Source organism: Aulonocara stuartgranti (genome assembly GCF_965226115.1).
Source record: "Aulonocara stuartgranti genome assembly, chromosome: 23".
Taxonomy (NCBI): Eukaryota; Metazoa; Chordata; class Actinopteri; order Cichliformes; family Cichlidae; genus Aulonocara; species Aulonocara stuartgranti.
In genome coordinates this window covers 11,210,734-11,237,128 of record NC_138958.1, presented here as the reverse complement: position 1 = coordinate 11,237,128, position 26,395 = coordinate 11,210,734, and the positions used below count along the sequence as shown (strand labels likewise).

Genomic DNA, 26,395 nt, shown 5'->3' with positions numbered 1-26,395 from the left:
GTCTTGTGTGAAACTTGTATGAAAAGCATATAAGTGTGAAAACAGATATAAGACCCCTTGAAAAATTATATAATGAAACTTGTGTCCCACCTGCAACTTGTCCGAAATTCAGCTATAAGGCTCCTGACGGTTACCAGAGAGAGTATTACTCGGATACTTGCATCTTTACATTGGCTGCCAGTTAAGTACAGAGTCGATTTCAAGGTTCTGTTATTTGTTTTTAAAGCTCTCCAACGCTTGGCTCCGGGTTACATTTCAGATCTCTTAGCCCGCATTAACCACTCGAACTCTGCGGCCTTCCGGTCAGATGATTTTACTGGTCCCACGCTCCCAAATAAAATCTAAAGGTGACAGTTTCTTCGCCGCCGCTCCCCCGAGACTCTGGAACAGACTTGCCTCCTATTTGGAAATCTTTAAATCAAGCCTCCTTGTTTTCACAGGCTTCAGATCACTTTGAAATCGGCTGCTGGTCTATTCTGTCTTTGATGGATGATGGATGCATGTGTATATGTATATATGTATTCATGTCCATGTGTGGTCCTGTGTGTGTGTATATGTATGTGCACATATATGCATGTATAGATGTAAAAAAAAAAAAAATAATTTTTTATCTCATTTATTTTAATTCTTTCTTTTATTTTGACTACATTGTCCCTCTGTTCAGCACTTTGGACAAGTAAAGCTGACTTGACTTGAATAGAATGCATCCCAGTACAAGCATGGAAATGTACAGCAAATCAGAAATACTTGTGTTTGAATCATAAACAAGTGCACTGTCTAAATTTAATATAATAATAAATGTTTTTGAGATTTGGTAGTAGCGTTGTAAACTTACTGCTTATCAGACACATTATTTTTTCCTCATTTGGTTTTATAAATATTTTATATCCCACTGAATGTAAAATTCTTCAGAGCGTCTTTAGTACATTTTGAAACTCCTGGTTTATTTCCTAATCTCAGGTTCTACCACGAGGAAATTGTAGTTTTTAGACATAAATATATAGAATTTACTTAAAATTGTGTGTATGTGATCAAATTACACCCGACCAGAGCACTAGCAGCCTGCGTTTTCCTGTTCCATCCAGCAGGGGGCAGTGTTCGCCAACAAAACATCCGCACTCTCGGAAACTGATTATTTCTTTGAAAAAGAGCCGTGCGGCTTTGGCGTTCTGTGTAAGGCGGGCTGGCAGTATTGAGTCACAACGTTTGTGGGTTTTCTCAGCTCGGAGAGTGCTGATCCCGCTGTCTGTGGCTCCGTGGGCCCCGTTATCTGCCGTGACAGCGCGAAGAGTCTCTCGACGTGGACGTGGTCAGTTGGCGTGTCCCGACTTGGAGTGACGGCTGTGCGGTCCTATGATTTTCCCGTCACGCTCTTCGCATTGGCCCATTTTCTGAAAAACTATATCGCCAACTTCACGTATACCGCAACCTTTTTCACCTCGGTTGGAAGCTGAAGACAAGACGGGCTTCAAGATGTCTGTAGCGGGCTTGAAGAAGCAGTTTTACAAAGCCAGCCAGGTTTGCAAAACTTTTCTTGCCGTTAGCGGCTAGCCTCGTTAGCATGTGCTAACGGTTTGCGGTGAGCTAATGTTTGTAAGAGTTTGTTGTGTTAGTTTGTGGTGACAGCAGCAGACTGTCCGTGTCAGCGTGAACTGTTTCTGTGGGTTTAACACTTAGCTTGTGTCTGTCTACTTTTATTAAACCATCCTAACTAACTAACTTTGGCCGATGTGAGGTTAACTGTAAGACCGCTTGCATGGTCCGCAGGTATCACAGACTCTCAGGGAGTCTGTCTTCTGTAGCTTCTGACTCGGTATCCTGTGGTAAACATTAGCTGTGCCGCAGGGACTCTCCGGGTGAGTCAGAGCTCTCACTTAAAACAAAAGTGTTGGAACTCAGTCCGAGTTTGCAGAATGCACTGAAACCACTTCATCTCCATCGGTGTAACCTGCAGAACGTCTGCTTTCAGCACAGCTGTCTCTTTTCCAGCGGTGATTTTTAGGCTGGGCTCGGATCGGTATTTAGGGCAGCTGAGAGGAGTAAAAAACACAGCACTACATACCACTGTGATAAAAATGCCCCTACTCGCACTAGAAATGTAAAAGTCATGATTCTGGCGTCTGAGCCTCGGTGTGAATGTTTTTAATTTAGGCCAGCTCTCAGTGATGGGAGGGGACGGTTTGAGAGGGTTTTTTGGAGGCGCTTTTCTTCCTACCCTGCTGATCTAAGCAGGAAAGACATTTGGGTTCTGCCCCAGCTTCCTGTCAGGAACAGACACAGATCCCTGTTGGTTTGCGTTTAACGGGGAAAATAAGATGATTTAGAAGCTTCGTGTCGAGGTTAGCAGCTCTTACTCTACTGAAAATCATCAGGAGAAGAGATTAAGTGGATTGGTGCGTTAGCAAGTGACCCCAGAAATGAGGTGGAAAGAGTGCGCTTTCCCTTTATTTGACTGCATTGCAGCTGCTCCTGTTGCCAAAACTCCATGAGAGTCAATAACAGTCACATAGCTCAGATTTTCTACACTGGAGGCATGCAGGAAGTTGGCTGTGGAAATGATATCTGTGCCTCGCTCCTCTCATCTGCTTGTTTTTCTCTTTTAACGTCTCTCTTTCACTTGTACTTGTTTTACGAGATAAAATCTTCAAGCCTGGGATGTTCTCGTACAAATTCTGGGTGGGACGAGTTTTTAGTACTGAATGAATACTTAGATACTTAGAAAGCAAAGTACTTTCATGTGAGAGTAACTCTGAATACATCAGCCTTCACGTGATTTAATGGTTGACAAGAGGCAAATATCAGACACCTTTTGCATCGTTTATTTTGTTAGTTTAATAAAACAAAACTTGGCTGATTCTAGTGTGCAGTTAGGAGGAATTATGAGTGAGTAGTCATAGGAGAAAGTCTTGATATGCAGTGTTTATTATTATCTGTCATCTTAAAAATGTTTCTATAAAAACATTTTGTTGGACCACAGCGCAGGCTTAGAAACATCAGCCAACGTTATTCTTTTTAGCTCATGATACTGGGTATTAAGACGCTGCATTCAGAAAAGGATTAGATTACTGGTGAAAGGAGATTACATTTTGATGCAGACTTCATCTGGGATTAAAACCATTTATAGGAGCGATATTTCATCTGCCGTATAATCCCAGAGCTGCTTTTTATCACTCAGAGTCAATTTTTGGTAAAGTGTGCCGGTGAAAGGATGCTGGCATTGGTGTTTAAATAAATAGACAGCGTCCTTTATTTTTGCCTGTGTGTGCATGATGTTCTTACTGCTGAAAGGCACAGAAAAGACTCCCTTCTACAGCTAGTCCATCTAAGAATTATTATCATTAGATAAACCATTGTTTTAATAGCGAATGTCTGTGACGTGAAGTAACAGAAACAACCATTCGCATCCTTTGTATTTGCTGGAGAAAACTTGAAAATGTGGGATAGCTGGTGGCTACTCGGGACAAGTCATAGTATATGACAAGGCCTCCCTTATACCTTCACTTTGATAGCAGGCTCATCTCTTAGCCATCATTTCATTCTGTGCCAAAATAAATTTCAAGTATAGTCGTACTTTAATGCTTACAAATAAAAAGAAACCGGAGTGTTCTTGGATGATTGGGTGGGATTTTTCCCACATTTGACTTGTTTTGTACAAAATTACATAAATGTGATTTGGATAAACGTGACTCGTGATGATGATATTATGAAATCATATTTTTGATAAGAGTTGAGCATTAAGTTGGGAATCACTGAGTAAGACTACTTTTAGCAGCTTCTGATTTTTGTACAAGTTTGACACCAGTGTGATAAAGTACTCTGATTCATCATCGGCTTAATTTGCTGCTTTAGTCAGCAGTACAGTCTTTGGAACAATAGATCGGGGGGTTTGAATCCTGACCAGGGCCAAAGGAGGAGAGAAGCCACTGACATCAAGCGTATTATCATGCATGAAGGGTTTCACCCTGAGACTGTACGCTAAGCAAAAGGCAGGAGGCCGAGGACAGAGTGTCAGAATGATTATCCAGGACAAGACAAAGATCCATGAGTACGTGAAACTTCAGGAAGATAGCCTCAAACGATCATGTGCTCAGCAGCCACATAAAGCTGGTTCAGACGGCCTGATGGCTTCAGGGCAGCTGCTGCAGAGTCTGGCTGCTACTGTCTCACATAAGCGACTTCTAAGTCAGAAGACGTTTGTTGGATGATTGAAGGCGGTCACTGCTTAAATAGGCCTCAGTAAGATCGGTAACATGGCCATGCAGAGCTTCATATACAGCTGATACATAAGAAAGCGGCTCCCTCTTTCACAGCAAGTAGATCTGTTTGTATTTGATTTGGCAGTTTTACGCCGGATGCCCTTCGTGATGCTGGCCTCGAGAGATTTGTCTCCGTCTGAACTTGAACCTGGATTCTTTCTGCTTGCAGTTAGCCAATATGCAGCTGATTGTGATAAAGGTTTAAAATCTGAAATTCACTGGAAGCTAATTTAAGGAAGGAAGAGTGCCGTGCATCTGCCAGCTAGCTTCTGTTAGAGGACGTAAAGGCTCCTGATCAAGCCTGTTACCATGAGTATTATATCCGTGTTACCCACCAGCAGAGCCAGCAGGCTGTTGTATGCATTAGGTGTGAAATTATTAACCAGGTATAACCTGGAGGGAGCTGGAGTTTAAATTTTAAATAGAGAAGGATGTAAAAATAATTAAAAGCACAAACCTTAGAAGCTTTTTACTTAGAGTAAAAATGACGTAAGACATCATCCGACTTCTGACTTTTAACTCCATAACAGTTCGTTGTGTCTGAGTTTCAACTACCTGAGAATCATAACTTTTTTCCACCAACTGTCTCTTTAACTGCAAACCAGACTTTTGGGATTTGCCATCTTGATGTAATCTTAAGCCAAACAAGAGCTTGAACCTTGTGATAATGTGCAGGTATATAACTAACACCGAGTCATTGTGAAGAACATGATACGTTGCACAGGCTGATCCCTCTGTGTAGCACTGTGAGCTGTTTATACCAAAACCTAGCTGTGATAGGGTTTTTCTGTGGATGCTGTTTAGCTTCTTCTCTTTATGTTTGTGTGCATGTAAATAATGATGTTACACTCACAGTAAAGACAATGCTTGGATCAGGAGAAGAGCTGAGGTGTTGTTTAGTGGCCAATCAATGTTGCCAACAGAGCTGCAAAGGAATAAGATTTGGCGACGTAATAAAAATAGCCGAGTTCCCCATTATGAATTTAATTCTTTACTAAAGTAGGGCCGTGCAGTGCTGTGTAGGTCCTGAGTTGAGGCTGTATCTATACTTGTGACCTCAGAGTCCCTGGTCATGTGATCTCTGCATACAGAAGTAAAGCCTGAGGATACCAGACTGCTGTTAGAGCTACAGCTGAGATGCGGACGTGTTGAAACCTGATAACCTCAGTGAAACAGATGAAAGACAAAGTTTGTCATGGACACGAGGAAGTTTCTGTGATTCCAGTTATCACATAAAGATTACAAACAGCAGTTTTGAGTCATGTAGGAAATGACTTCAAACAGCTGCTGATGGTTTCATGACCAGCTTAGGGAAGAGCAGGTTGCTGTGTGCAGTGTTTTTCATCTATCCCCGGGGCGATCGTGGCTCAAGAGTTGGGAGTTCGCCTTGTAATCGGAAGGTTGCCGGTTCGAGCCCCAGCTTGGACAGTCTCGGTCGTTGTGTCCTTGGGCAAGACACTTCACCTGGTGGCGCCAGTGTCCGGCAGCCTCGCCTCTGTCAGTGCGCCCCAGGGTGGCTGTGGCTACAATGTAGCTTACCATCACCAGTGTGTGAATGTGTGTGTGAATGGGTGGATGACTGGATATGTAAAGCGCTTTGGGGTCCTTAGGGACTAGAAAAGCGCTATATAAATACAGGCCATTTACCATTTACCATTTATCCCCGCTAAAACCAGCCAGAGTGTTTCCAGCTGAGGCAGACTGTCTCCCGCTGGGTGCTACATGTGGGAGGGTCACTGTGGACAGTGTCCCGACCAGAGTTCATGTGCCAAAGAGGCTTAAGGTCAGGAACACTGTATGTCTCTGAGTAGATCACCGTGGGAAAGGGTTGACTGATCAGCCTTTAATGGAGTGAGGGCTGTTTTAATAATATACATGGATACATAGCATAGACTGGATCCACTGTGTGCATATGGGTCTTTAGCGTTATCATCTACTGTACCTTATCAAAAAGGTTTAAAAGATATTTCTGAAATGTCAGCAGACTGCACGGACGCCGGCTATGAAGGCCTCATGACTCATTAACTCATTACCTTAATTATCCTGCTGACCTTTTGTACTTAATCCACTCCCTAAAAGGGTGCTCTGAGTTGGGGGGTGGCTGAAAATGAGATCCAGGTCATACATGTGTACCGGTAGCTAAAATCACGTATTCTTTGCTTGTGACGTTTCCTGTGTTTCATTAACTGTGCAGACGATATAAATGTCTCCCTCTGTTATTACTGCATGGTGAAATATTTAACAATTAACAGAGAGCTTGTTGCAGCTTTCCTCAGAACTTCAGCAAACAAGAGCAAAGCAGATTCTTCACATCCAGGTTTTATTGCTCTCACAGTTTTATTGCTGTTGACTGGAATCATAGCAGAACCACAAACAGAGCACAAATTAGTCATTGTGGCTGGCTTTCGTCTTTGCACAACAGGGCTTCCGGGTGATATTAGGCCTCGTTTTGCTCCCTGTTCGTTTGAAAAGCTTCAATATGGTATCATGTAGCCTGTGGGTTATTATCTCGAAGTCGCTCCAGCGCAGACTCATTAAAGAGACAGAATTAGCACTTTCGTTGAATTCAGCCTCCTCAGAAATGTAGATTATTAGAAAACAGAATGTACAGCAGTACTTGCACAGTAACGTTGTTCCTTCATTTCTTAGCATGATCAGAGGCCACAGGCAAAAATCCAAGTGAGCTCTCTAAGATAGTTGCATGCTGTCAACATCAACAAGATCTACTTTGAAATAGCATAACATTGCATTTTTCATGCATTTGTGAGATTTCTGTGGTATTACTGCAAGCTTCTCTGTTGTTCTGAGTCACCCGAGGTTAAGGTTAGGACCGGGCATATAGCACGCCATGCTAGCGGGCACCGACCCGTCTTCCTGGGTGTATGATCACAGAGCAGGCAGTGATAAATTAAAGATGTGCTTCAGCTTGTTTATCTTCTCAAATGAAAACCTCATGAGCAACATTAATGAATTTGCGCTCTTGTTTTCTCAATCCTCTCCCTCCCTTCCTCCCTCTAGATGGTGAGTGAGAAAGTTGGAGGTGCAGAAGGAACCAAACTAGATGATGACTTCAGAGACTTGGAACGGGTAAGAGAGCCATCCTTGTGTAGTCTAACAGAGAAACATGCTGAAGCTGAAGGCCTGTGTGGTTTCACCGAGTACACAGGCAGCATTATTGTGTTATTTTTGTTTGACTTGAATTTACATCCCATGGAAAGCGTTATGTGATCCTATCATACAGGGTCAACAGTTTATCTGCTATATGTTGCACACATCTCAGAAAAAAGAAAAAGTAAAAGTAAATCCTTATAAACGGATCCTGATTGAGAACCGGCGCTGAAAAATACCATTTGGACCCACTTTAGGCACAAATGGCAAAGAAATGTCACTGGTGGAAGCTTCCCAGGTTTTCTGATGTCCTTGGGTTTCAAACTGTTGTGCAGACAAAACAAGTGAAAGACGTCTCTTTGGGAATGTTTTTTAACCTTTATCTGAAATGTTTCAGGGCAAAACTTTCATCATGAATAAATCCAGTGGAAAGTGCATAGAGCAGCATGTGTAGATGCATCTCAGTACAATATAATATACCGATCAAACTTTTTCCAGTTCTGAGATACCTTTACTTGCAGTATCTGACAAACCCATCTCATACCAGTGCTAAATTAATAAAGTGTAACTGTGGAAGAGCCTGGGAGTCATTCTTTTATGCATGACCTTTAAACACAGTTTTCCTGTGAGTGTTTTAAACTAGCGTGACATGAACACACAGTGAAGGTTGTTGCTGTAGCTGGAGTGAATTTCTTTTTCTCTTTTTTGCATATTTATCCCACTGACATGTTTCAGATCATCAAACTAATTTTAATATTAGACAAAAATAACTTGAGTAAATACAAAATGCAGTTTTTAGATGATTATTTCCCTTTCTCATACAGGTCGCCTGGACTTATTCAGTAATTTTGGCTGTAAAATTACAAAATAATAAAAAATTTTCTGAAACTGTTTGAATTTTGTCTGGAGCACAAACTGTAACTGAGTTACATTATTTAAGGTTATCTAAAGAGGGCTTATAAAATGTGCCCGTTGCAGGGCTAGTAATGTTTTTAAATGGTTAAGGGGAAAAAAACATCCAGAACACGTGGGAATAAAAATCATAAATTAACTTTGTTAACCACATTTCTCAATTCTAAATTTAATTTCACTGCCACACCCAGGCCTGATCACTGTCGGACCTGTTGAATCACTTAAATAGAAGCTGTCTGACAAAGTGAAGTCAGGCTAAAGGATCTAAAGAAACAGCCGAGAAACAAAGTCACTGACATCCATCAGTCTGGAAAAGTTTAGAGACATTTCTGAGGCTCTGGGACTCCAGTGAACCAGAGAGATCCATTATTCACACATGGAGAAACTGGGAAAGGTGCTGAACCTTCACAGGAGTGACCGGCCTACCAAAATTCACCCAGGAGGTCACAGAAGAACTAGAACAACTCGGGCAGCAGGACCATGACAAGTCCACCTCTGATTGGCTCAGAAAGGCTAAATAAATGTTTTGGAGTGTCCGAGTCAAAGTCTGGACTTAAATCAGACTGTACTGCTTCAGCGGGACCTTAAACAGGCGTTCATGCTGGAAAACCCTCCAATGTGTCTGAATTAAAGCATTTCTGCAAAGAAGAGTGGGCTAAAGTTCCTCCACAGTGACGTGAAAGACTCACTGAAGGCATCACAAATGCCTGGTGGTGGAATAGCCAGTTATCAGGTTTAGGGGCTGTTATTTTTGCACAAAGGACAGGTAGGTTTACATAACCTTTTTCTCTTAATAAATTAAATTATCCTTTAAAAACTGCATTTGTAAGTGTGACAAACGTGGAAAAACCAAGGTAATAAAGGAAGGGCCAAATACATTTCCACGGTACTGTACTTCCAAAGTTGTTTGGCTTTACTGTTAGCTTCCTGCGTGCTACGTTAGGTGTCACAGTGAACTGATAGATGCGTGCTGGATGGACTACACACGGCTGAGCGGTTTGGATCTGCCCTGGGCAGCTTGGTGTCTTATCCAGGCTTTCCAGTCGGGATTCATTGGCCGTATATTGGATTTATGCAAACTTATAATATTTATCTTGTTACTGTGACAAAAGTCTGTTTGAAAACACGAACAAATTAGCACACCTACTCTTTCTCTCTGTGCTGTTTAAGTTCTCTGACCTGGGGCTCTGATGCAAATGTATGACGAGAGTGTGTGTTTCTGCAGAAAGTGGACGTGACCAGTAAAGCAGTGGTAGAGGTGATCTCCAAAACATCAGAGTACCTTCAGCCCAACCCAGGTGAGGAGAAGACCGGTTTCCCTGCAGCTGCTTAGATTATTTAAACTCTGGTTAGTTTCACCTCCATTTCCTTTATTTTCACAGCATCGCGAGCCAAACTGTCCATGCTGAACACCATGTCCAAGATTCGCGGTCAGGTGAACAACCCGGGCTATCCTCAGGCTGAAGGGCTGCTGGGAGAGTGCATGGCCAAGTACGGGCGGGAGCTTGGAGAGGACACTAACTTTGGTAAGATGTGTGTCTGTATTCTGGTTTACTGTCATATTTTCATGTCAGAATAGCACTTCTGTGAGTCATTAGTGGTTTTGATGTGTGTGGTTGTGGTGCTTTTGGGTGTGATAAATTTAAGCTTACCCAGAGTGTGCTGAAACGCTTCGGCTCTAAAGTCACATCTCCGCTTTCAATGTCTCTGTGTGTGGTTAAGGTGGCGCTCTGGTCGATGTAGGAGAGGCCATGAAGAGGCTGGCTGAAGTCAAAGACTCTCTAGACATTGATGTCAAACAGAACTTTATTGATCCACTGCAAGGGCTTTGTGACAAGGACCTGAGAGAAATCCAGGTATCATACACTGGAAATGTCTTTTATTAAATATCTTCTTCAAGTTTGAAGAAGCAGCACGATTGCTGTTTCTGTAAAATATTCAATGAAATACCTAAAGCGTCCATCTGAAACTCCTGACTGCTAACGTTAGCATTTTAAATGACAAAAGTCAGTGGGGCCAGTTTCATAACTAAACAGTACATTTTCTGCAGCACTATCTGAAGAAACTGGAAGGGCGTCGCCTGGACTACGACTACAAGAAAAAGCGTCAGGGAAAGATCCCAGACGAAGAGGTTCGACAGGCTCTGGAGAAGTTTCACGAGTCAAAGGAAGTGGCTGAGATGAGCATGTACAACCTGCTGGAGACTGACGTAAGGATTTATTAAACGTGTTTGGCACGTGAGCTTAAGCCTGATCCTTAATCCTGTTCCTGAATCCACTTATTTCTGTCTCTAATAGAGACATGTTTCAAAAATATAACTGTGGACATTTTCAGCCTGGTGGTTCTTTAGATCTGATGCTGATATTACTGTATTATACAAAACTGTAGTGCTCCGTGACCTGGTCAAATACAACCCACCCACAGAACAAACACGCGTTCCAGTAGCTGGACCTGTAAAAACTGATAAAGCACAGCCATTCAGCGCAACACTGAAGACAGCCTGCTAACGCCTGCAGTTTATCAGTCACGACCTTTGATCCCTTTATGGTTCAGTACTTCTTATTCATAATAATCAAACTAATAATGCATCACTGCAAGATAAGGATTCATTTTAGTAATGAAGGCTGGTCGACGGGGATGAGTAGGCTACTTGGGATGAAGTCTGCCAGTTTCATATTTCCTTGTTATTTCTCTGGTGTCCTCCGATCTGTGGCGTGCGTCTGTAATTTTGGACGTTGGAAACTAGCAGTTGGTGGAAAGTTGAATTGTTTCACAGTAAAAATCAGTTCATAATAAACAAAAGAGGTGAAACTCAAAGATGAACTCTGTGTGTGTAGATCGAGCAGGTGAGCCAGCTGTCGTCTCTGGTGGAGTCCCAGCTGCAGTACCACAGACAGGCCGTGCAGGTGTTGGAGGAGCTTTCAGGCAAACTCGGAGACAGGTGCAGTAATGAAACCCGATGATTTAGCGCAGCTGTGCAGGTTTCTGCGTATGTCTTTCAACGTGCTGTGGAAGATGCATTTGTTCATGTTTTTGAACAGGATGAATGAAGCTCAGTCTCGAACAAGACGTGAATACACACCCAAACCCAAACCCGTGTTTGACTTTGGAGACAACAACCATTCAAATGGAGGCTACTCGACCCCCATGGCTCCTCCCCCGTCACGCATCTCGGGTAAGAAACCTTTTAAGAGGACTTAAAAAAAGGTTCAGTGTGAACAAGTTGCCATGTTACAGTGAACAGAGTAACAAAAGATGGCATCTTGGCAAAAGAAAAAGCAGTACTGTCTATTGTTTTGTGTTCATGCTTCCAGCTACAAAGCTGCATTAAAGCACCAAAAATGAGCCGCCCCGGCAGAATTTTAACAGCTAACCCTGCATCTGTTTGTGCCGACACAGCAGATGGGCTAAACCGAAGCAGTGTGCCCGAATAAACTTCAGTCCTTACAAATCTGACACAAAGTCAACTGAAAGTTCTTGGCATTGCCAACAGGATTGCTCAACAAACAAGGGCCACTGAGTCCAGTGAGCATCTCCGTTTGTCTGCTGTGTGAGTGAGGTTTTTTAAAAAATGATGGCACTGAGTTGGTGATCATGACTGTGTGTGTGTGTGTGTGTGTGTGTGTGTGTGTGTGTGTGTGTGTGTGTGTGTGTGTGTGTCATCTTTCCGGCCTTTCTCCAACCGACCTTGTTCCTCTTCCTTGTGACATCATCAGAGGCGACTTTTCACTTGACCAGGCCACAAGGATTGTGTGAGTCACCGGTTATGTGTGTGGTGCTGTTTCTCAATTGTTTTAAACTGGTGTGTGTGTGCGTTTGCGCTCACTTCTGGGGTGAAATGTAGGAAGTGGACCAAAAGCTGCTTTTCATTGGTTTAACAGATAGTGGTTTATGCATAAAACTGCAGCGAGTATGTGGTTTTGTTTAAAATGACTGACTTCCTGAACCTGCAAATGTTTTTTTTTTTTTTTTTGCTGTATCTGTATTGTAATGACATTTCAGTTAGGTTTTAGAGGTGAACACAGAAGCACGAGTACACGTAAACCTTCAAACATGTAACCCAGATACAGACACTTTGGTCTCTGCATGGAAAAACTACATCATAACTGGTTTGTAAAACTATAGTTATGTTGGCCCTCGTTCGTTGTATGTGATATTTAATTTGTGCACAGCGAAGCGTCCTGTTTCCATGTTTTAATTTGCATGTCATGGAAGCATAAAACACAAATAACTGACAGGGTTTGTTGTGGCCCTGAAAAGGCCTGTGGGTGTGGCTTTGACTGTTTATGTGTGACCTTTTTAATAAATAATAATGTCTGTCCCCATGTAACTTAACCAGTTAACATTACAGGACAACACATCTGATTGAATGAAGGATTGTTTTCATTTGTGAATCGGTACTAAATCAGCCGTGTTCGGCACAGTTTTAGAGTCTCAGCAGTGTGTTCAGTGTTAGATATTTTTTTTTGCAACTTTTTTTTGACATTTGTCTTCATTTACTCTTGTTTTTTTTCCATTCATCATTGTTTTGCACAGTGCAGCGAGCATCATTTATCATCTGTGTGTCCGTGTGTGAACGCTTTACTGTAAACACGTGAGCTCAGATAGTTGTGAAAGAATTTCATGCTTGAATCACAAAAAGAAAAAAGTATGACGGTGAAGGAGAGTTCATCTGATCTGATTCTCTAGATATCAGCACCTGTGTTTTGGGTTGTAAATATAAGAAGCAGTTGGTCCTTTTCCATTTATAGTTTGTGTTGCTGCTCTTGTAAACAGATGAAGACCAGAGAATGGCTGACCAAATCTTTTCCCATCTCTAGCCTTCCCAGCAGTCTGCGGGTTGAGCCAGATACAATGAGAAAATTGTGTGGCAGAGAAAAAGCCCAGTTTGTCTGTGCATGGAGCCTCCTCGCTGCTGCTGATCTCAGTGAGGTCACAGAGAGCGAGAGGGAGGATCTGGTCTTGGAAAGCTGCTGTCAGAGGAAGTTCTTTATGCTTTAGTCTGTTCAGAACGTCTCGTGAGCACCGTTTCCTAATGTTATACTGATGTTTGATGTGACTTGCTTTTCCTGGAACTGACAGTCTGTGACCTTTAACCTTTTCAAATATCCTGCCGTCTTCCTCATCTCTGCTCTGTTTACTGGTCGTTTTCAGCCCCGGAACAGCCGAGCTGCAAGGCGCTGTATGACTTTGAGCCCGAGAACGACGGAGAGCTGGGCTTCCGCGAGGGCGACGTCATCACCCTGACCAATCAGATCGACGAGAACTGGTACGAGGGCACGCTGAACGGCCAGTCGGGATTCTTCCCCCTGAACTACGTCGAGGTCCTCGTGCCGTTGCCACACTAATGCAAAGAGAGGGAGCTAGGAGGAGACTGATGTAAAGGAGGAGGGGAGAGAAGGTAGAATGAGAAGAGAGCGAAGTGGAGGGATGGTCCGCAGAGGTTTCATTTTTCACCTTCGGCTCCAACGTCATCATCACAGAGCACTTTTTGGTCACCTGGAGTCCCGAAGAACTACCCGACCAGAATATCAGCGTTTCACATGGAGTTGTCCAACAGCAAGAAGCGTATCGAGGACTAACTGATGAAACAATTTGTAAGGATTTCTAACAACAAATTAATAATGTAGAAAAAATTAATGTGGGTAATTGGAGCGGTCGGGGTGACTCTTTCATATCGTTTTCTTGTATTTTCAGTCTGTTTAAAACTCAGGTTGGTCACCAGATTAAGAGGGATGGGGTGGGGGTCATGCGTAACTTGGCTGAACATTTTCCTCATTTCAAAGTGAAAACTGCTGGTTTTCACTTCAGCTGTGGACTGGTTTGTGCCTGGTGATGCCACCTGCTGGCATGACTGAGAATTAGTAAACTGAGATGGAACCACACACAACTAGCTGTATTAAAAAAAAATACTGCTTTGATATTTTAATGATAAACTTGAGCCAAATTCTTCTCAGATTTTGAACATTTTCAGGTTTCCCCTGTTGCGTAACGACCTGTTTGTTTTATCCCTGTCAGGCTGTGCAGCAGCACTCACGCTTACTCCGTTCTAGTCTTTGATCGGTGTCCACTCAGCTGACTTTGGTATCTTAGTAAAGTTCAGCTGGTAACGTGTGAGAGGATGTTGCAACTGCACCTTTGTCCTCAAATGAGATTGATGTGTGTGACGGACATCTCCGGCATCACACAGACCCGAAGGTTGCGCGTGTCCGATGTGTGGAAGAGCAGAGCGGTGTGTTCTGCTGAGGAGATGATGCAGGAGACTTTATAAAATGCAATAGAAACATATCGCTCGGCGTGCCTGTTTGTTTAATGATTCTGTACAACAGCCATACTTTATAACATTTCTGGCCTGTTTGTTAAGTATGTTAACCTTTTCTCAGCCTTTCGGCCCACTTTAGACACCCGTCGGCTATACGCAGAGACAACGCTGCTGGCAGCGTCCATCTCTCTGTCACGCCAACGTCGTCTTAGCTCAGAAACGTCCTCGTGCCCGTCTTTCTGACGCCTCACGGGCTCTGATTCACGTGATTGGTTAGTGTGTTTAGGGCGGATGGAGGCAGACTGTGTAGACAAGGCTGGCTTCTTGTTCTGGATTTGGCCTCGGTGCACACCTGTGGGTGGAGTCTAATCCAATACACCCTGTACAGTCTGAGGGAACAACGTGGAAGTAAAAGGGAACTATTGAGGGAAATGTGCATGTAAGCGGTTGTCCGTTTGGATTATTTTGGAGAACCTTTGTTAGCAAACCTTTCTCTTCAGTGCGTCTGATTTCAGATGCTGAATGTTGAATACACTGTGCAGTTTCTTCTTTTTGGTCCATCACTCCATGCTGCCAAACACCAACTCCTGTCTAACCTGTTTACATCTTTGACCCTTCTGCACTTGGACGCTCACATGAGGTTCGGGGTGAATGTGAGCAGAGGTGTGCTGTCTGGGTCTCACTGTTATCAGAGCCAAGTCTTTGTTTTAGTGCCTTTGGAAAAGAGAGGGGGAGTATCCCAGCTTACACAGCAACCAAAACCTAACGACTTACGATGGTCACAATGTCTTACTGCGTTTTCTCATCGTCGTCACCTTCCCGTGTAAAGGGGACATGCACTTGTGCATATTTCTGCACATTTTGATGACACTACATGCAGTTTCCTGGATATCTTGATGTGACATTTGTCAGCAGGCCACCAAAGGAAACTGTCTCTCTTTCTCAGAGATTTTAATCCCGTTTCAACATTTCTCACCGATCACTCATCGTAAAGGGTTGCATCTTTGTTTCATCGGTCTTAAATGCTCTTTTCACTGTTAAATCCTTCTGACTCTCTATAGTATTATTTTTTTTTTTATATATACAAGACCTAAAAACCTTTAAATTAATCTCTGCATGTAGTCCTATATTACACCTAGTACGTGTATATCTTAGATTTAAGTTGCTTTTTACTTTTGGTATGAATACAGAATTTAACGACAATATTGTGTCTTGTATTATCACAGTATTTGTACATGCTTCTGTCCTGTCCCCTCATTTCCCTGTTCTTAAAATAAATAAATAAATACAGTTTTAAATGAAGCCGTTGTTTGTAGTGAGGTGTCAAATTATGGCTTTAATGTTGGATTTTATATGGAAAACGCACACAAAAGGGTGCATCACTCGAGTGTGTGTGTGTGTGTGTGTGTGTTCACACTGCTCAAAAAGAATTATGAGAACTTTGAATCATCAGAGTGAAGCGAGCATAAAGCACTGAACCTACTCCGGTGCAGGTGTGGCCACAGACCCTTGTTTATCCCTCCTGACTCATTTTTCCGTAGTTTCACTTTTCCTTAGTGACCTCGTCTCCTCTGGTAGGAGCCTATAGTACCTGCGCAACCATCCAGCTCTACCAGGATGAAGCATTCATGGTTGGAGATATCAGGAGATGGGCAGTCTAAGGAGCTCGGAAAGAAAAGCGACTGAACTTCTTTAAGTTTCCTTGAAAACGTTTCATCCGAGAAGCTTCTTCAGTTCTAAAAGCAACTGGTGGAGAGTCTCAGATTTTAAGCCCTATGGGAGTGTCTATTGATCTTCTACCTAATCACATGACCCAAGGTGTGAAAACAGGTGTGGGTCACAATCAGCCAAAGTTTTGGGTGAGCCCATTGTGAGACCTAGCCCCACCCTATCATCTTTCCTTGGCTAATTGTGACCCACACCCGCTTTTCTTTCCGAGCTCCTTAGACTACGATGAGCTAGATGACTGAGGACAGCTGGACAGGACTATAGAGGGGTATAAAGGGTTCACGCTGAGCCCATGTGACAAGCGTGAAAGAACCTGGAGATGCTGCGGCGAGCGTCACTCTGTCGTGACAGACCTGCCCGGTCTATTGTTGGGACAGCACAGAGGAGCTGGACTACCTGTGCAGCCTGAATAGGCTGCACGTACCATCTCCTGTTACCGACAACAAGGACACTAACAAAAGCAGGTCAGAATCCGTTGTTGGTGTTGGCCCTGCTGTTCTCCGGTCCCTTCATTTCTTTGGAGCAGTGTGTTTTAGACTGAAGGGGAAAAAATAACCCACACTTGTGTTTAAATAGTTCCAGTGTGTATATTTTAATGCTTTGTGGATCATCAATCAGCAGGCTTAAGGCATTGCTCTGTCCTCAAAGATGTACCTCTACAATCCACAGGCAGTAATAAATACAGTACAGGTAGAGAGGAAGCAAATGTGTGTTCCTAACAAACAGGACTCAAGTTTCACACAACCTGACAGGAAGACAGTAGACGGGCACGTTCACAACACGCTGGCACAAACACAGACACACACCTGTTCACTTCACTAGTGGAACTGAAAAATTAACTTGTGTGGCACAGCGGACTTGATGCACTCACAAATCCGGCTGCAGAGCACACTTCAGGTCGCTGTCGTAGATTCTGCACTGCTTTTCACTTTTCCCCAAACGCCGATCCATTGGCTTTTGTCAATAAAAGGCAATTATAACACAAATTTTCACATTGTATATATCTGTCAATATTTGCTCATTGCCACAGGTTACTGGCACAGACAGGCACATACTGTAGGTCCATGTGTAGAAGGTAGAAAGGCCGATTTGTCTTCTGCAACGTGGTTCTGAGTAGCGTCCTGAGGCAGAAGAGCATGGTCTCGTGTTTTCTAACATGCTGCTTTTTGGGTCTCCTCTAATGAAAACAACCTTCTGGGGCAGCTAATATCACAGCCACTGTAATGTATTTGTCTGATAATGCTGTATAACAGGTAAATATCACTCTAACGTACGAGCAATCGAGGCATCTATATGTTTGTAAAGCAGGGTTTACATTGTATTTCACACCAATCCTGCAAGCTCTGCAAAAAAAAAAGGTGTTTGAAGTGAACAACGGTGATCCGCTCAGTTCATGCTCCCCAGCTGACTGTAGACGTGCTCCAGGATCTGAGAGTAGGCCTGGTCTTTGGGAGCGTGGCAACTGAGAGAGCCCTGAGAAGGAGGACGAGCTCAGTCAGCCTGCCTGCAATCTGATCAGGTAAACAGTGAGACTTTAACTCACCTTAATTTTGTCCATCATGGTCGTATCAGGACACCAGTACTGGTTGAACTGGACGAGGTCAGGAGCTGCCCTGTAGTAGTCGACCAGCAGCATCTATGCAGAGGTTTTTTTTGTTTTTGTTTAGTTACAGCATCACAGAAGCTTTTTCCAGTCTTTTCATACGATGCATCATGCAGTATCATACCATCTCATTAAGAACATCACTGGTGAGGAAGTTGTCCTGTACGTAGGTGACCTCGACAGCAACTGGGATGCCGTAGTCATTAGGTCTTTGCTGCAGAAAGAGACCACATGTGTCAGAAAAACTCAAACCCATTTCATCTGACACTGCAACCTAACCTGCTGACCTCTTAAAAACTTTTCCATTCCCTCTTAAGAAGCTTGAGTCTATTCCGAAAACGGTCACACTTTAATACAAACTGATGAGAAGCAGCCTCATGAGAAGGTCAACGACAGCGCATCTGAAATTTCCACATTACAAAGAAAGACTGAGTCTCTGTGAGCAGGGAGGCTTCGAAACTGAACAACTCATTATGAGACCCTTTGATGGGCCAGTTCTGGCTCCAGGCTGTACGTTTAGGTGAAGGGGACCAGTTCAAACACTTGCAGCACTCACCTCAGGTGGCGGTACGACCCAAAATGGAGTTATTGTTGATGCCACGCCTTGATTTCCGTGATAATACGGACCTGAAAGAGAAAAGAGATGAAAGCTCAGCCACCAATGCGATGACACAGAGCCAGTGTCAGAGAGTTCTTATATTTTTCTGTTTGCAAACACAAACCTATATCAACATGTAGATTTGACCATCAACAGGCTTCACTGTGAGGTGTGGTATAAATAGATGTCAGGTGAGCTCCGGCTGTTTACGGCTCGTTTTTCATTTATTTTCTCGACAAATTCCCACATTACCCTTGAATGCAACACTGCTGGAAAGGCTGATATTGACACCTGTTATCTTGCAACATCTGCTGAAACCTGAACTCTATAAAGCTGTTATGCTGTAGAACTCTGAAATGTGCGTATAATCCTGCAATCTGCTAACATCTTTCTTAAAATAGTTTAAATACATCATCCCGTCTGAAGTGCAGTGCACCGATTAATACTCAGTGAACCCGATCGTTTCTGCAGCACCGTTATGAAGGACGTACCACAGATGATGCCCAGGCAGGGCTGGAAGCCGTTGTTTGAGCCCTGCAGCCTCAGCTGATGGTCCATCTGTGAGTCGATGTCCTGCAGCGACGGCAGGGCCGGACCTCGCGGGTGACTGTGGTACCAGCCCACCAACGACAGCCCACGCATGAACAGGTTCTGACAAATCTGAGACGGCAAGCACGACAAAGAAACAATGATGGACGGCTCGTTTAATTTTCATTTTTATCAGATCAAATCAAAGAAATCACAGAAAAAATACTGCTCTGACTTTTTTGGCTGTATTTTGTAAGCAACTGTGTGATTTCACAGGACGAATTTGCAGATTTTTTTTTTTTTTTTGGATCAAGCTACATTTTATTTCCCAGTGAATATTCCTCATCATGCTTGGACATTGTGTGTGGTGTTCCACAAGGCTCTGTACGAGGTCCAAAATGAGTTATTATTTACATAAATTATATTTGCAAGGTCTCTGATATAAAATTAGTATAATTTGCAGACGGCACAAATATTTTTTGTTCTGGGGGAATCTAAAGGAGCTGCTCGATACGACAGGAACAAACTATCACTAAATCCAAGTAAAATTAAAATCGTCTTATTTGGGAAGTGCAGATTCATATAGATGGTGTGGCAATTGAAAGAGTTCTTGAACATAAGTTTCCTTGTGTGATAATAGAATAGCTTGAAGTCTCATATAAAATTATATATATAACAACATTTCAAGAAATATTTCAATTTTGAGTAAAGTAAAACACATTCTGGACCACAAATCACTCCACATTCTCTACTATGGTTGCTACTGGTGTTTGTAAAGTACAGGGAGAAGGTAAGGCTCTGATCGGGTGTATCACCCACTATTTTCACAATAGGGATGTTTAAATATATATATATATATGTACATATGTGTGTGTGGGTGCACAGTATGTTCATATACGTAGATTTGCAAATTTGACGTGTTACTGGGGTTATAAAAAATAAATACGTGAAGCAAATTATAATGAAGAATTTCTGATGGACAGGGCATAAACAGGAAGAAGAAGTTTAGACTATGAGTTAATAAACAGTGGAAAGGGGGTGGGATTAAATAAGCTCATGCTTCTTCCTGCTCCTTTTTGAACATGTAAGTTATTTATTATTGTTATTGCTTTGTTTTCCTTTGTTTGTCTCTTTTTTCCTCTTTCATTGTTCTTATACTATTTAAACATGTTTAAAATAAAGACTCAATACAATCCAAAAATACACTAAAACTCAAGTAAATAATATAATAATAAAATGTGTATTTGCAAAATAAAAGCTAAGATAGTCTCAGCTAGACGTCAAAGCCAAAAACAACTTGATGCAGAGTCTTTGGATTCCTGTAGCTTCTGCTCGACTTCAGATTCGAAGACTCGCATCTCAGATGCAGGAAACTACTAAACACTTGTGTTGTTGTACATCATTTTAAAGGCAGACACATCAACAGCAACAACCTTCAGCTCGCAGGCGAAGATTCAAGCGCAATTTTTTGGTTGGTGTGGAAATGCGTGCTGCCAGGCTGCAAACTGCAGCTTGTAAATGTTTGAAGTGGGTTTTTCCACCTCTGTGTTTCTGCGTGCGTTACCTCCTCCTCAACAGCGGAAGCCGAGTCTCTGTCTGCCAGCCTTGTCCGACACGGGAAAGCCCTCAAGACCGTCAGCACTGAAATACAGAGCGAGAGGACAGCTTTAGCCCGGCGTTCTGCGGATTTGATCACTATGCTCTCTTTTGTTGGATAAAGTTGCACTCACGCTGCGTGTTGGTATCCCATCGTCCCCCGAGGTATCCCACCACCTCACTGGTGGTCAGGTGACAATGGAAGTCCTACAGCGGGAGAAGTGGGCAAGTTAGTCTCTTTACCTGTGATCAGTGTGGAGCTGGTCTGCTTGAAAGCGTGTTAATGCTTACCATTAGCAGCAGCACATTACTGGACACGGCTACATTGAAAGGCTGGAACCTGTTGATGGCTGAGAAGGCTGACAGCTCCACTAGTGTGTGTGGATCTCTGAGGACACAAGCACACCTTTCATCGTACTCTGATTCGCTTCATGCACAGAGCTGTGAAAGAAGTCAGGTAAAGTGGTACCTGGCAGCATCTCGGGTGCCCAAAGTGCAATATCTGACGGGAATTCTCTCTCTGTCAGTCCTCCGTGAAACCATCACATCTGTAACATCGAACAGATGAGGATGAGAGGAGGGGAGCGGGGAAGGAGAGGAGGAGGAGGAGAGGAGGAAATGATACCATGTAGTCCAGGTTTGGTGTTTTTGTTCTTGTCGTCTGCCTGCACAGCTGCCTTTCCTTCCTCTTCATCCTCGTCATCATCTTCCTCACTCACCAAGCTCTGACATCACAGGAAGTAAAACAAATGTCAAAATAAAGTTCTGGTTACACTGGATTTACCTTACTGTAATGAATGTTTCATCGTTTCCTGTTTGCAGAGACTCCAAATCGATTTCACCATCACATTTTTCTTCTTCTTTACATTTCCTTTTTTCCCATCAGCATGTGAGTCAGCACTAGCTAATTGTCGTGTCAAACCACAACCTTTATTCTATTTTCACGGCCTGGCCAGTTTTAATACTTTTAAAGGCTCGATCGCCCTTTGACAAAACCTTGGAACCACTCCTTATTTTTAACACCACATCTGTTTAAAAGGGTCTTTCCGAGTACTTATACCATCACTCCACATTTCTGCAAACCGGGGATTTTAAACTGTGAGAAAAATATATACTGGTCCAGCTCACGATGTGACACGGGTCAAGTGTTCCTCCTGTTACAGGAAGTTAATAAATGTTTTGAATGTGGGCTCGCTTTCACATTTACATTTTCTAAGAGACAAAATGTCCCCGATGTCACCCTGCAGACTTGGTTCAGAGGCTGTTAATAAATAAGTGTCTGAAAAAAGGACACAATGTATTTCAAAGTGTGATTAAAAGGATTTTCCATCCATCCATCCTCTGCCGCTTATCCTTGTCAGCGTCACGGGTGGGCTGGAGCCTATCACAGCTGTCTTTAGGGTGAGAGGCGGGGTTCACCCTGGACAGGTTGCCAGTCTGTCACAGGGCTAACACACACACACAGACAATCATTCAAACTTCCAATCCACTCCCAGTGTCACAGTGGACCAGGTCAGGAGACAACTGAGGAAGCTTCGCCCCAGGAAGGCAGCAGGCCCAGACAAGGTGTGTCCTAGGATGCTAAAGGCGTGTGCTGCTGAACTTGAGGAGCCGCTACAAAGAGTCTTCAACCTCAGTCTGCTACTGAGGAGAGTGCCCGCCCTCTGGAAGACGTCCTGCATCATCCCCAAAAAGAACCGGCCCAACGAGCTGAATAACTTCCAACCGGTGGCACTGACGTCACATCTTATAAAGACTCTAGAGCGGCTCTTCCTCAACCTCCTCCGACCACAGGTACAACATGCCCAGGATCCACTACAGTTCACATACAAGGTGGATGTCGGAGTGAAGGACACCATCCTGTACCTCCTACACAGAGCCCACTCAAACCTGGACAAGGGAAAAGGCACGGTCAGGATCCTTTCTTGACTTGTCAAGTGCCTTGACTAAAATCTGGCACTGTCTGCTCCAGGAGAAACTGGACAGGATGCAGGTGGAGACCCCTGCCTGGTCACTTGAATCTCCAACTACCTCACTGACAGACAACAGTATGTCACTGAAGGACATCACGTCTGACACTGTGGTCAGCAGCGCAGGAGAACCACAGGGAACTGTGCTGTCCCCTCTTCTCTTCACCCTGTACACCTCTGACTTCTGCTATAACTCTGAATTATGCCATATTCAGAGGTTTGCTGACGACAGGGCCATCATGGGGTGTATCTGGGATGATCAGGAAGAGGAGTACAGAAGTCTGGTGAGGAACTTTGTCACATGGAGTCACACAAACCACATGCAACTCAACACCTCAAAGACCAAGGAACTGGTTGTGGACTTTGGGAGGTCCAGACCAGGTCCACTGCCAGTTCAGATAGAGGGAGAGGAGGTGGTCAACACGTACAAGTACCTCGGGCTTTGGTTGAACAACAAACTGGACTGGTCATGCAGCACCTGTATAAAAAAGGCCAAGGCAGACTGTACTTCCTCAGGAGACTGAGGTCTTTTAACATCTGCAGGAAGCTCCTGAGGATGTTTTACCAGTCGGTGGTTGCCAGAGTGCTGTTCTATGCTGTGGTGTGCTGGGGGAGCAGCACAGCAAAGGAGGACATGCCCAGCCTGGAAAAACTAATCAGGAAGGCTGGCTCTGTGGTCGGCATGAAGCTGGACACTCTGGTTTATATATATATATATATATATATATATGTATATATTTCTTTCTCTTTTTAAATATCCAACAGTACAATAGACTCACAACATCCCCACTAACTTTATGTCTTTGGACTGTGGGGGGAAGTCGGAGTACCCGGAAACATGGGGAGAACATGCAAACTCCACACAGGAACACCCTGACCTGGTGGAATTGAACGAGGACTTTTTCGCTATGGGGCAACAATGCTAACCACCATTTTTTTATTTTTACATTCTGAAATCGTTTCAGTGTCTTATTTCATTTGCAGGCGACAGGCTGGACAGGACATAACGATGCTTATGTCACAATGGATGCTGGCTCTGTGTTACACCACGATGACATGCAGTTTTTACGTGGTTTCACTGCCAGAGCTGAAATTTCATGTATTAGATAAGAAAAGAAAAACTAACCTCTTCACACGGTTAAGAAATTATAATCCTGTAAAGGTTTAAATGTTTATAACGTCTACTAAGTAATCATTTCAGAAATGTCTAAACCTTCACGCTTTAAATAATACTGTTCATTTCTTATGCCTGTTCTGAGTTTTACTTTGACATCTGTGTTTACAATAATTTTTTCTTGTATTCATCACAGTCACTAAAAATAAGAGTTGTTTATACTGTAAACAAGTGTCACAAGGTGGATGTGTTGTGCTTTACCTCATCAGTGAAACATGGAAAAAGAGCTTTGTGAAACAGTGATACTCTCACAGATATTACTTCCTGTAAGTCACGTGACCAGAGGAGCAGCAAGGGGACGTGTTCATGAGTAACACAGGTGAGAGGAAACTCAAGGTCGTGACTTAATTATTAGACTTTGAACATTAAAAACTCAGTTTGAAGTCTAAAAGCAAGGATAATAAAATAGGCTTAGAAATCTGTACTAACCCATTTTTACACAAAATACATTTTGTAATGGAAGCACCAAATATTAGGAATGCTCCCCTTCAGTCATGCTCCTCTCACCATGTCGGCACTGGGCTGGTACTTGTGCAGCCAGGTGGTTTTGTACTGGACCAGCTTCTGTCCCCGGTACCGCACCGACGCCCAGCCGCAGCCAGACTTTTTGGCCGGGTTCACCAGGCGTTTGCAGTGAGTCGCCCAGGCGCTGGGGGAGTTGAAGATCTGGCCCGTCTCCACCCATCGGATTTTCCCATCAGTCAGCAGGTCTCCCACAAAGTTCTTACCCTGCAGGAGGAGAGAAAGCAAGAGTTTATGACCTCCTGTCAAGTCACGCATACTGTGGTGAGTCAGAATCATGTTCACATAACTGCTACGTGTTATTACCAAATAGTGTATGGCTAGCACGCCGTCCCCGGGCTCCACCAGGCCATCCTTGAGGAGCACTCTGAGGGTGATGCCCCTGCGGGTGAGCAGGGAGCCCCGGCCTGAGCTGGACCGCAAGTCTGCCTCCTCCCCTCCGCTCAGCTCCTCCTCATCCTCCTCTCCTCCATCCTCCACCACCTGTGGAGAGCTGGGAGGCTCTGACCCTAGGGAAGCACAAAGCAAAACTGGGATGTTGGCTTGGTACAATGCATGAACCGTGTTCTCATGCAGCAGGCTGTGAATGGCACATTGCTGCGTTTACGTGTGTGTATGTGTAGACTGACTGTGTTTCAGAGGCAGAACAAACAAACGCGCATTACTGACAGCGTCATGGCAGCCTGCATCCTCCATAACCGCAGGAGCTCAATGATAATAAGCGCGTGCACACGTGACGAAGAGGAAACCGAAACTGGCCCTTCGTGGATTCACGAGATCGGCGGGCCTTTGTTTCCTGCTACTTGACAACGGGTCTGCCGCTCACCCCCTCACCCTCACCAAGAGCTCCGTTATCCTCACCCATGTCTCAGGGAGCGAGCCTGTGCGCGGCCCGGTGTGCGCAGCTCGTTCCCGGTCCGTGTCCGGTGGTTGTTGAGAACGAGCTGAAGGCGTCCGCGGCTGCGCGGCTGGTTTCCTCGTTGTGCTGCTTTACCGTCCCCCCCACCGCCCTCTGCTTTCCCCCCGCTCTCTCTCTCTTATGTTCCACAGCGTGCCGTTATCCGCGCTTTGTGTCACCGTGGAGCAGGAACCCTGTCAGACCAGCTCACAGAAACACGAACCGTGACGCTTTTCTCCGCCAACACCACGAAGCGCTGCCGCGTGCGCGTGCACGTGCAGCGGGTGCCGTTCGGTGAGTTGTGCGTCGGCGGGATCGTGCAGAAACCGCGGAGCTCTCAGTCACCGGAAGCGACCGAGCGGTTCCTCCTTTATCTCCGACACCGAGCACATTTACCGGGAAGCTGCCGGCGGAGGGCAGCAAACCTCCAGCAGCCTGTCCTCCTCACCGGGCCAACCGTATGCCGCCCCCTGCTGGCAGCTCCGAGCGCAGCTGGCCGTTCTCTGGTGTTCAGTGGAGAGGGGCTCTGATCTCAAGCATTTAGACCAGGGGTTTTAAACTTGCGGCCACGTCACCCCTATTTGCGGCCCGTACATTGACGTGAGAAATGTAACACAATTTGGCCCTTGAAGGGACTTTTTTTGTTAGGGAGGATTTGTTTGTTGTTGAGTGCAATGTTAAAATAAGTTCTTTAAAAAGGCAAAAATAATTTCATATGAAGGAACTATGAGCAGAGAGTACAGACATGCGGAGGGATTTGGCTGTGTTAGTTAGGTGAGAGAACAAAAACTAATGTGTACACTTATATCTGCATTTTTATTTTGTTAAATACAAACAAAAGTATAGCAGAAGTGCTGCCGCATGTCTGACTAGAACGAGAGAACCAATGTGTTTTTTTGGTAGTTCAATGAAAGGCTTCAGTTAGTTAAGAGTGAGAAAAAAAATAAGCCCATGTTTGCAGTTTTGAATTGTTATACAATATCTGATTTTTTAAAAGTGTTTTGTTGTTTGTTTGGCTGGGTTTTTTGTACTACTTGAACACTAAAGTGGCCCTCCAATGAGACGACAGTGCCACCCGTGGCCCACAGCTCATTTGAGTTTGAGACCGCTGATTTAGACCCTTTACTTTAGTCACAGTATTCAAAACATTAAAGTGAGGAAATGAGAAGCGTTGTTTATCAGAAAGGTTTCTGCCTGTTTTTGTTGAATTAAGCTCGGCAGGATCTAAAAACCAGCTCCA

The 26,395-nt window shown here is 44.0% G+C and overlaps 2 protein-coding genes across 3 annotated transcripts; one reads left to right on the top strand and one right to left on the bottom strand.

Moving 5' to 3' along the window:
* Positions 1-1,130: 1,130 nt before the first annotated feature.
* On the top strand, positions 1,131-15,840 carry sh3gl1b (SH3-domain GRB2-like 1b). The gene is made up of 9 exons (XM_082524252.1): positions 1,131-1,518; positions 7,275-7,343; positions 9,502-9,574; positions 9,659-9,802; positions 9,999-10,132; positions 10,327-10,485; positions 11,114-11,217; positions 11,318-11,451; positions 13,431-15,840. Exons 1-9 carry the CDS (start codon positions 1,474-1,476, stop codon positions 13,622-13,624), a joined length of 1,056 nt encoding a protein of 351 aa, XP_082380378.1. The 5' UTR covers positions 1,131-1,473; the 3' UTR covers positions 13,625-15,840.
* Positions 15,841-16,839: 999 nt separating this feature from the next.
* On the bottom strand, positions 16,840-25,626 carry mpnd (MPN domain containing). Of its 2 annotated transcripts, none has more exons than XM_082524249.1 (13): positions 25,119-25,626; positions 24,564-24,766; positions 24,243-24,464; positions 21,217-21,316; positions 21,061-21,139; positions 20,883-20,979; positions 20,726-20,798; positions 20,560-20,636; positions 18,959-19,127; positions 18,426-18,496; positions 17,994-18,083; positions 17,810-17,902; positions 16,840-17,739 (listed from the first exon to the last, which is right to left on the bottom strand). In XM_082524249.1, exons 1-13 carry the CDS (start codon positions 25,120-25,122, stop codon positions 17,653-17,655), a joined length of 1,365 nt encoding a protein of 454 aa, XP_082380375.1. In that variant the 5' UTR covers positions 25,123-25,626; the 3' UTR covers positions 16,840-17,652. The 2 variants fall into 2 exon arrangements, with proteins under 2 accessions (XP_082380375.1, XP_082380374.1); XM_082524248.1 differs by lacking the exon at positions 25,119-25,626 and adding an exon at positions 24,887-25,112.
* Positions 25,627-26,395: the final 769 nt, after the last annotated feature.